Source organism: Helianthus annuus, chromosome 11 (genome assembly GCF_002127325.2).
Source record: "Helianthus annuus cultivar XRQ/B chromosome 11, HanXRQr2.0-SUNRISE, whole genome shotgun sequence".
Lineage (NCBI taxonomy): Eukaryota > Viridiplantae > Streptophyta > Magnoliopsida > Asterales > Asteraceae > Helianthus > Helianthus annuus.
In genome coordinates, this window is record NC_035443.2 from 126233421 (window position 1) to 126244755 (window position 11335).

The 11335-nt window shown below is 35.2% G+C and overlaps 1 protein-coding gene across 1 annotated transcript; it reads right to left on the minus strand.

Moving 5' to 3' along the window:
* Positions 1–4722: 4722 nt before the first annotated feature.
* On the minus strand, positions 4723–8620 carry LOC110935680. Its single transcript, XM_035980281.1, has 5 exons — positions 8210–8620; positions 7185–7352; positions 6863–7098; positions 5589–6677; positions 4723–5162 (listed from the first exon to the last, which is right to left on the minus strand). The coding sequence occupies exons 1-5, from the start codon at positions 8546–8548 to the stop codon at positions 4898–4900; spliced, it is 2097 nt and encodes a 698-aa protein (XP_035836174.1). The 5' UTR covers positions 8549–8620; the 3' UTR covers positions 4723–4897.
* Between the last annotated feature and the right edge of the window lie 2715 nt (positions 8621–11335).

The window sequence follows — 11335 nt, forward strand, 5'->3', positions numbered from 1 at the left end:
AACGTAAAAAACCGACGCGTAAAACGTAAAAAACCGACGCGTAAAACGTAAAAAACCGACACGTAAAACGTAAAAAACCGACACGTAAAACGTAAAAAACCGACGCGTAAAACGTAAAAAACCGACGCGTAAAACGTAAAAAATCGAGGCGTAAAACGTAAAAAACCGACACGTAAAACGTAAAAAACCGACACGTAAAACGTAAAAAACCGACGCGTAAAACGTAAAAAACTGGGGCGTAAAACGTAAAAAACCGACGTGTAAAACGTAAAATAACGTTAACGTAAAAATTGGCGCGTAAAATGTAAAAAAAACGTTAGCATAAAAAACGGCGCGTAGTACGGGCCGTATGAACGGCGCGTAAAAACGGGACGCTAAACGGCGTGTTAAAAAAACGGCGTTAAAAAACGGCGCGTAAAAAATGGCGTTAAAAAAACGGCGCATAAAAAATGGCGTTAAAAAACCGGCGCGTTAAAAACGGCGTTAAAAAACGGCGCGTAAAAACGACGGTTGAAAAAACCCGGCGTGCAAAAACCGGCCCGCAAAAAAAATTGTCTTTTGTTTGAAAAATTTGAATTTAAAAATGTTTTTACTAAAAAAATCTTTTAAAATAATAAAAAGTAATATAATAAAACTAAAAAGTAATATAATAAAACAAAAAAGTAATCAAAAAATAATAAAGGCAAAAAGACAAAAAAAAGTTATTTTACTTAAATACCCTTTTGGATTAAAATAATAAAGACATAATAAGACAAAATTTATTTAATATTAATTTTTGTTACTTTTAATCTCATCCATTCATCTTGTTGATCCAAAGGCTAGAAAGTGGTTCCCATGGTTTTTACAACTAGAGGTGGTTTTCATTTTAGCGATCCCCTATATATATATATATATATAGGGGAAGATTCATCTGAGAAGAAATTTAATGTGAGAAGAAAAAGAAGAAATGACATATTAGTAAAATACTTTTTCATTTATAACTTATATCATTAATTTTTATATCTTTAATTAATTAGTCAACTAATAATTAATTATCCTACATATAATCTACAAAACCTATATATTTCAAAATTTTCCTACACATACCCTACACATTATAGAATTTTATCCTACACAGCCGAAATTTATCCTACACACCTCGAAATATATATCCTACACAACTCATAATTTATCCTACACAACTAGTAATTTATTATACACTTTAAATTAAGTTGTTTTTTTTTAATTTTGAAAAAGTATATATTTTGAAAAAGAGTTACAAATTTAATTTAGTTGGTTATTAAAGATGAAGAATACAAATTAATGATTTTTGTAAGTTTACTAATATACCCTTATATTAAAATTAAATGCAAATATTAAATGAAGTAAAATGAAAAATTCTTATTGGTTGAAACCTCTTCTTTTTTCTTGTTACAAAAAAATTCTTCTTATTTGAACTCTTCACTATATATATATATATATATATATATATATATATATATATATATATATATATATATATATATATAGGGGATGGTTCAAATGAAAACCACTTTTATTGTGAAAACTCGAAAACTAACTAAAAAAGCCTAAAAAACATACAAATTTTTTTTTTTTTACAATTTTTTTAGAAAAATCGCTACTTTTTATATATGGAAAAAAATTTCAAAAAAAAAAAAAAAAAATTTGGTTGTACTGCACATGTGCACTAATACGGAAAGCCTAAACCACTTAACCCACCCCCCACCGACACCCCCCAAAAACCTAAACCCCCCCCCCCCCCAAAACCTAAATTCACCCTCCCACCAAAAGCCTAACCCCCCCCCAAAAAAAAAAAAAAAACCTAAACCCCCCACCCCCACCCTCCCGAAAACCTAAAACTAAACCCTAAACATAAACCCGAAAAAAACCTAACCCCCCCCCCCCACCCCCCAAAAACCTAAACCCCCCTCTCCCCCACACCCAAAAACCTAATCCTAATCCTAAACCTCCAAAAAAACTAACCCTAAAAGCTAAACTAGAATCAAAAAACTAATTTTAAGCATGTAATGCACATTGTAGTACATGTTATATTGCACATGTGCACTACTATAATAATAGTATTGAAAACAAGACGACACCATAAATCTTTTTTTATGTCATAAAAAATATGCTCGAATATACTTGAATGAAAGATAAGAAAATTTGTGATCTTATGGTGCCATTTTTGTTTTAAAATGATAACGTATGGAGAAATGGGAAATGTTTGAAAAGTTATATATTTTTTGTTCCAATTTTACCCATCTTCATTAAAAGTATTTCCTCCCTCCTTTTTAGTGGGTTTTAGTTAGTTTTCTAGTTTTCACAATAACTAGTGGTTTTCATTTGAACCTTCCCCTATATATATATATATATATATATATATATGGTGGGACTTGGCTACCAAGCCTATTTTTCCTACAAAGTGTACAAAGTTACAAAACATCACAATTTGGGCATAAAATACACTCAAAACCCACAAATAACAAAGTGAAGATTACTAAAACGTCATATTCGTGGGTTTTGTGTTGTATTTTGAATGATAAGACTTTGATTTTCGAATGACTAACATTAGTGTGTTTTATGTTGATTATCATGTTGTGTTTTATATTCATAGTTCTACGATGGTGTGTTTGAAGTTTTATGGACTGTTAGGGTTTGGATATTGTGTTTTAGTGATATTCACTCTGTTATTTGTGGGTTCTGAGTGTGTTTTGTGGCTGAAATTTTGGTGTTTTATGACTTTGTACACTTTGTAGGAAAAATGGACTTTGTAGCCAACCCCACCCTATATATATATATATATATATAGAAAGTATAATGTACATCAGGGCTTAACCTACATTAACATACATGACAAAAAATATAACGTGCGTTATTATCATAGAACGTGCGTGATTATAGTCCCATGCGTGATTATGTGGTCCCATGCGTGATTATGTGGTCTCATGTGTGATTATGTGGTCCCATGCGTGATTATACCCATGATCCAACGGTTACCATTGTCTCCTACGTGATGTATGATAAGGCTTTTTGTATGTTAACCTTACTCTATATATATATATATATATATATATATATATATATATATATATATATATATATATATATATATATATATATATATATATCTGTGTCTGTGTGTGTGTAACAAAACTAATTAAATAAAAGAAACTAAAAAGAATTTAAGTAAATTGCCAAAATCGTACCTGAGGTTTTATATTTGACTGTTTCATTCGAACATCCTTCAACTTAACAGAAACAAAGTAAATAAGTTAGTGGTTGGTTGAAAATGACAAACAATACTAAAGGTGAATGGCTATTTGGCACAGAAAAAGTTATTTTAGATGAAATTTACAAACAGACCTAAATCTCAGGGACGATTGTGTCAATTTACTCTATTTTCTTTGTCACATAACTATATAAATATAATACTATTATGGGTATTTAAAATTAAAATAAAGTGGTGGAATGAAGATAGTGGGATGTGAAGACCATTTCCATGGTTGAGTGATAAGGAGTGAAGAATAACGTGATGCTGAGGTGCAGTGAGTAGGGAGTGAAGAGTGAAAACCACACCCACATAGTGTAAGAGAACTGATCACTCAAGTAAGATTCTGGATTGTGGATTTTGTTTTTCATGTGTAAGAGGTAAGTTACTAGTGGTAGTAAGCTTACTTAAATAGATGAGTAAGACATCTTTTATAAGAAAAACTTGACATTCCAGGATCAAGTCGTTAATTAATGATTCATGCCAATGGTTTAAGTAACTTTATCACACCAAACTCGTAGTCGTGTTTTGTCAAAATATTGCTCGTAAATTTTGTAAATTCGGTAAATATGTAATTGTCCAAATTATCTTGAAAAAGGTACTTAGTTGACAAGGGATCTATATAACTTTTCATGGTATTTCTACTCTTCAAAATATCACAGAGAGATATTTTTTTTCTCTATAAAACGAGTACCATATTTTTTCTTTCTATAAAACCTAACCCCCCCCCTTCCCCCACCCTCACCTCCCAAAAACCTAAACATCCACCCCATCACCACTCAAACACCTAGACCAACCCCCCCCCCCCCCCCCCCCATCAGCAAAAAAAAAAAAAAAAAAAAAAAATTGGGGGTGGGTGATGGGAGGAGTGGGGTTAGGTTTTTGGGTGGTGGTGGGTGTTTAGGTTTTTTTTCTTTTTTTTTTTTCTTTTTTCACGGCGGGGTGCGGGGTTTAGGTTTTTGGGTGGTGGTGGGGTGGGGTGGGGGTGAGTGTTTAGGTTTTGGGTGGTGGTGTAGTCGGTTTAGGTTTTAGTTTATTGGACACTTGTCACTCTATAAAGCTTTCTTACACTTCTTACAATTAAAAACCTTTGTAGAATAACTTAGCCCTTCATTTTATATGTATCTCAATAATCCACTAGTTATCTCTTATCATTTTTATGCATTAGCATTTCTATCATTTTTATCAGGTTAGAGTGAGTATAGAGCATAATAAATCAAGAAGCATAAATAAATATATATACATGATAGCCAAAAGAAAAGATAAACGATATCCTGATTCAACACGATTTGCTAATTGGGACATGTTCGGATTTGGCTATACAAAATTACGAACCTGCCAACCTGAACGTTATCTGAATCACGATCCCTAATTCAAATGTGCAAAAAACAACTTACTGTTTAACGTTATGCCAGATTATCATGTAGCCAAGTTCTAATTAAAATAGTATTGAGTTCATGCATCAACACATGGAAAACAGTTCTTTATTAATAAGCTAAAAGTGCTAGTCATTTGTCTCATTTTCGCTCATGGAAACGAGCTTGACACACATCAAACAGGAACACAACAACATAATCAGTAAACTAAAAGTGCGATTCCATTTGTCTTATTTTCGCTCAAGGAAACGAGCTAAACTGCTACAAGATGCTTGTGGCGATTGAGAAAGTCGAGCACGAGTTCATTCACCTTTTCAGGGAATTGCTCCGGAAGAAAATGAGAACCATGAGGGACATATATTGTCTCTTGGTTCGGCACATACTTCTTCACCTCTCCACTCCTTATGTATTCACCCATTCCAGGAATCTTTAACACATAATCCGCCTCACCCATGATCATCGTTGTTGGAACTTCGACTTTTGGATTCTGCACCTCGGACCCAACCATGTCCATCGTTCTGCAAAGAACCAAGATTATGCAAAGTTCAAGATCATTGTCCTAAAAGCCAAAGTATGAATCTTATTCTAAGGAATTGTGTAAATGTAACAGGTTTGACCCTGAAAAAAGTCAAACATAAATTTAAGATTACTGTTCTGAAAGACAAAAGTATAAATCTTTTTAACAAATTGTCTAAATGTAGCAGGTTTGACCCCTAAAAAGGTCAAACTAAATTCAAGATTATTGTCCTGAAAATCAAAGTATTAATCTTTTTAAGGAATTGTCTAAATGTAATAAGTTTGACCCTAAAGTCAAACTATATTTTTTTTTGAACGGCCAACAAAATTTTATTAATCAAAACTAGCAAGACGCTAGACGCCAAATTTACACTCATTACACCCAAATCAAACCAGCCAAAACAGGAGACTTAAAAGAAAAACATTACATATTTAAACTAAAACTTCGCCAATCATTCCAAGACCAATTAGAGGATCCCGCACGATTCTTAATCCAGAGAAAAGCCATCGATTTGACTTCTTCAACGACCTTAGAAACGCTCGGAGATGCCTGGCCGAAAAGAACTTCGTTTCGCATCCTCCATACACACCAAATGACTACCTGGGCTATAGCATTGAGCACCAATTTCTTCTTTTTTGAACCATGCACAGCATTATGGGCTTCCAAAATGTCCTTCAAGCTGAATGCAAAAGTAGGTTGGGATCTACACCATTGAGCCACGATAAGCCATATTGACTGGGTGAACTGACAAGCCACGAAAAGATGATCACTAGTTTCATCATATTCCTCACATAACAAGCACCTGGTGTCCGCAATTTGAATGTTCCTTGCTGCCAGAGCTACACGAGTCGGTAGCCGTTCCGATAAAGCACGCCAAGAAACGATACCCACCTTCTTTGGAACAAGCTTATTCCAATGAAAACCATATCCCGGGACCGGGTTCGACTCAGTAGCGGCAGTGATTTTTATGCTAGCTACCGAGAAGACTCCTGAATTGTCATACTTCCACACCCAAGTGTCCAGGCCCTCACCTCCATTAAAGTCGCACAGAAGCAGCAGAAGATCGGATAATTCCTGCTGTTCTGAATCCGACAAGATGGAACGGCTCCATGCCCATGATACATTCAGCACATCAATGCCCCACGAGACCCGGTCGGACACACGACAGGACCGGTCAGATTCGAGAGCAAATAATAATGGAAAACCAATGTATAAAGGACTATCTCCAATCCAGAAATCGAGCCAGAATGCTGTTTTTGATCCACAGCCCACCCTACTCCATATCGATTCCGACAAATTAATCCCGACCCGACTTAGACAATCCCGAATACCGACAATTTGTTTCCATGGACCAGCCACCGATACCTTGGCCGGAATAGGAGCCCATGACCTATTATTGTGATGAATTGACCAAATGACTCTTCTCCATAAATTATCCTTTTCCGTCGTAAATCTCCACCACCATTTCGCTAGCATAGATAGGTTTGCATCCCGTAACGAACCGAAACCTAAACCTCTATATTCAAATTACTGTTCTGATAAACAAAGTATATATCCTTTTATAAGGAATTGCCCCCAAGTCAAAGGGTAATTCTATACATACCCCTTGTTTACTAATTGTCCCCAAGTCAATAGTATAATTTTTTTTTAGCTAATTGCCTAAATATAGGGAGTTTAACCCCAAGGTCAAAGTATATATACCTATAAGGAACTTGGAGTGCGGTTCGAAATCCGGACTTCTCATACAAAGCCGCATACGCTTCAAGATCCTCCTCACTAAACCAAGAGGGTAACGGAGTTGACGGTTTAACCAAATCCATGATCTCTTGGTTCTCATTCGCTATCTGCAGTTCACTTTGAGAAAACAAAATGTAGACGTTTCTCACCACAGTTTTAACATCAAACCGACCAAAATCAGCTTCAGCTCTTCCGGGTTCCTGATCAAAGTTTCCAGTTAATATAAACTCAAGATTACAATTCTGTTCTAACAGCATCTATGCATGATCCACATATATATACCCACCTGCCATCTTCGAGGGTAGAAGCCCTCTGGGAGGACAAATTCAGTCGTGAAGGCACCTGGAGGCATAAATGGCAAACCAATTGTGACAATTCCAGCTACTTTCTCTGGGTGTTGGAGAGCGAATGGGTACGTAACAATTGCTCCAAAGTCTTTGCCAATCACAAATACCTGAGAGTTAAGTGTTCAAAACAGTTTGTTACCGCCCAGAGATAGATTCCCTTTTCGTGGTTAATCTACCTAGGGATGAGCAATCAGTACCGGTGCTGATCGAACTTTGGTACCAATTTGGTACCCATTTTTGACTTGGGATCAGTACCTTCTGTTCGGTATGGTACCGTACTTTACCCATTTTATACCTTCGAATACCAGGTACCCATCGTTGACTTTTTCGGGATCGATTTTTTTAGGACAGATATAGTACCGAGCTCATCCCTAAATCTCCCCTAGAAAAAGTACCAGGATAGGATAATGCCTAAATTTTGTAATCTTTCATTCTGTTTCAATAAAATTAGTTGGATCGTCCCTTTAAAAAAAAGTTTTAATACAATCTGATTTGGGTCACTCCCGGATCAAGCCCACAACCAGGTTAACTAAATGAGTCACGTCCTTATCAACCTGTGTGGTTCGTGATTAAACCCATTTAACCTTATTTATTTTCTAAACAATGTGTTTTACGTCATTTGATTAAATAGGTTGGGTATTTTACAATAAAAAATAAAAGTTGAAAAGAAAATGACCTAAAACTTTATAATAAAAATGTGTAACTTTGTATATACATTTGTATTTTTTTAATTGTAATTTTAGAGTATTAATACACAAAAAATATTAAAAAAAAAGTTAAACTGGTCGTGTCCGTGTCAACCTGCGAAACTCAAGTCTTGTTTGAGTTCGGGTTCACGTTAATTCATATGTTCACCACATTTTTCACCTCCCATGTCAGGTTGGACCCGCTAACCCACGAGAACATGACCCGTGTAACACCCCAAAATTTAATTTCCTCTTATCTTCTTTACAAAAAATCGTACCTTAGAAATGTTGAGAGAATCAAGAATAGACGCAGTATCTTTAATAAGATCAGCAAAGGTAGCCTTCTCGGGTTCAGCAGGCGATTCGGACAGCCCGTATCCTCTAAAATCGGGTGCAATAGCTCGAAAACCAGCCTTTGCGACCGCGATCATCTGGTGGCGCCAAGTGTACCATATCTCTGGGAACCCATGAAGGAAAATCACCACTGGAGATGACTCCAAACCGATCTCAGCTACATGAAGCTTTAGCCCATTCACTTGCACAAATCTGTGTGTAATTTGATCCATTGCTATAGTATGGGTATGTGTTGTTAACTGGTGGATGTGTTTTATATGCATTCAAGTGTATGTATAGATAACATCGCTGTAATTTGATACGGTTATTAGGACGGTTGTGTCTACCAATTGGGTGGTCTTGGTATGAAACATATCAGTATCAACATTAAATGTCAAAACTAAGTCAAAGTAAAGCAGCCAATAATTTAATTATTACAGATTTATAAAATAAAAAATTATGGTTTATTTTTAATTATTACAGATTTATAAAATAAAAAATTATGGTTTATTTTTAATGCGCTCTATTTTCTATATACACCCTGCACTATAAAATTAAATAAGTTTGACTGCATTAATTATACACTTATATATTTTCAAGGCAATACAGCTTTTTTTTTACTACCCATCTCCATATTTAGAATTAGCATTATAGATACGTACGTGAAGTGCAAACTGGGTCTAACTTATTTGGTAGAGGCTCTTGCCTTTTAGTGGGAGTTCTTGGTTTCAATCCCAAGAAAGGGTGAATTATTTATAAATATAGGAGTTTGGAAGAGTAACGTTAGCCATTCAAAAAAAAAAAAAAAAGATGCGTGAAGGGGTCCATTACCCCAGCCCAGTTGATTGGTTGGTTGGTTGGCTGGTTGTCTCCTTGGAGGCGCTGGTTTGATCCCCTGCTGGTGCTGGGTATTGGACATCTCGATTAGGGCTTGGCTCGGGGTTTTACCCGTGTTCGAGTCCGGGGGCGCGGTTTTACCTTTTCCCACGCGGTTTCCGCGCATCTGGGGTGTGCTACGCTTTCTAGCGGTGGTCGAGTAGTCGGCCTTTGGATATAGCTCCGAAAGGGAGGGTTTACACGTGGAAAGTAGTTAGACGTTCAAAAAAAAAGATGCGTGAAGGGAGTGGATAGCGTTCATTTTGGGAGTTATAAAGGGCTTATAGAGAGAGGGGCGTTTATAGTATAATGCTCAATAAAGAGAAAACAAAACGGAAATTAATGATTGAAATAGCATTAAGTGGTGTTAATCATTATACATTTTAAAGAGGCACTATGATGTTGATGTGGCGGAAAATGTCATTTAGACCATGCACAATCATCTCATGACAGCCACATGGCGTGGGCCACAACATGGAGGGGCGGGGCACACCCCTGGACGGGGCGCAAGTGAAGGTGGCTAGTGGTCCGGCGTTTTGGGGTTCACGGCATGAGGAAGAGGAAGGTTGGTGGGGCCGGCTTGGAGAACGAGTGGTTGTGTGACACATATTATTTTGTGGTTTTTTGTGTGTTAATTTCTTTCTATAAAGAAAATTGCTTGTGAAGAGAATGTTATATATATTTCTTTGAGTTGCAGGGATTTGGTAGAAAATGGATTGGGGAAGAAGAAGATGTTTTGTATTTGGGTTTTTCTAAGAAAAGGTTCAGTTTATTTTCAAAACAAACCTAGAGAATTTGATAATATATTAATTTGACTTTGTGGTTAGAATTGAAGACAAAAGATCAAATACAAATAATTTTAACGTATAAAACGTACGAACTGAAGGTTTTGCTTAAAAAATGCGGTGAAATTTTCGTAATTAACAAAATTACTATACAAATGATCCTGTAGAGTAATTTTGATCCTTGTAGATTAATTTTGTAAAATGTTCTTGTAGAGTAATTTTGATCTTATAGGGTAATTATCAAAATTACTCTGCATTAAAATTACTTTACAAGTGAATCAAAATTACTCTGCAAGTTTATCAAACAACATACAATTCAAAATTATTCTACAAATCATCGTATAGAGTAATTTTGATCTTGTAGAGCAATTTTATAAAATGAGAGCATGTAGAGCAATTTTGATCTTGTAGAGTAATTTTGTAAATTTTTTTAGCATTTAGTTATGGGGTTTAGCTTTATGTTTTAGTTTTTAGCATTTAGTTTGAGTGTGTGTGTGTGTGTGTGGGGGGGGGTTAGGTTTTTTGTGGGGTTTTTTGGTGAGGTATAGTTTTTTGATCAAAATTACTATACAAGAACATTTTACAAAATTACTCTACAAGATCAAAATTACTCTATAATAACATTTTACAAAAGTACTCTACATGATCAAAATTATTCTACAGGATCATTTGTAGAGTAATTTTGATAATTACCGTACAAGCAAATAATTACAAAAATGCCACCGCGTGTTTTTGCCTTTTTTATGCTATTCATACGTTTAGTACGTTAAAGTTATTTGTACGGGAACTTTACTCTAGAATCGAATGTCAATACACCTAAAAGTTTATAAACTAAATATACTAACTTAACTATTATTTTTTAGGACTTTTAGTTTTAATGTATTTTTATACCAGTATTTTTATTTTCTGTTGATCCCAGATATAAATACCCAAAGACTTAATATGACAAGTAGATTTCAACAAATAGGAAAATATTATGCGGAACTAGAAATCAAACTTTCAAGAAACAACTTACAGAATTTTCAAGTATATTAATGACTTTGTAAAACAAAGTTATCCACTGTTACAAAATGAATGCTTAAAGAATTTTGTGTGAAGGTTAATGGAGTCTGTGGTGTGTGTATTAAATGCTTAGCTCAACTCATTTAACCTTCGGTGTTGACATCTCTATTTATAGAGAGTCTGGATCATGAATAAACATTTGTTTATTCATGCACTTGCTCTGCACAAAGTGAGTTTTTAGCATACTCATTGAATCGGTTTTTGCCAACTTGCTACTTTTCAGTTGTGTTAGGGCTTATCTCCAACACAAGTTGGTCCACCAGAATTTGTGGTGACCAGCTTATCAGAATTCTGATGAAATTGATCATCAGGATTCTGATGATCAGACTTACCAGATTCTGATGATAA

What these genes read in the sequence shown, in the direction of transcription:
- LOC110935680 (XM_035980281.1), bottom strand. Translation starts at nt 8,548, where the DNA reads ATGCATATAAAACACATCCACCAGTTAACAACACATACCCATACTATA. An exon ending in GCACTCCAAGTTCCTTATAG is followed by an intron (nt 6,678 to 6,862) that starts GTATATATACTT and finishes ATTTGAATATAG; the next exon opens with AGGTTTAGGTTTCGGTTCGT. An exon ending in CGAAGTTTTAGTTTAAATAT is followed by an intron (nt 5,163 to 5,588) that starts GTAATGTTTTTC and finishes GGTTCTTTGCAG; the next exon opens with AACGATGGACATGGTTGGGT.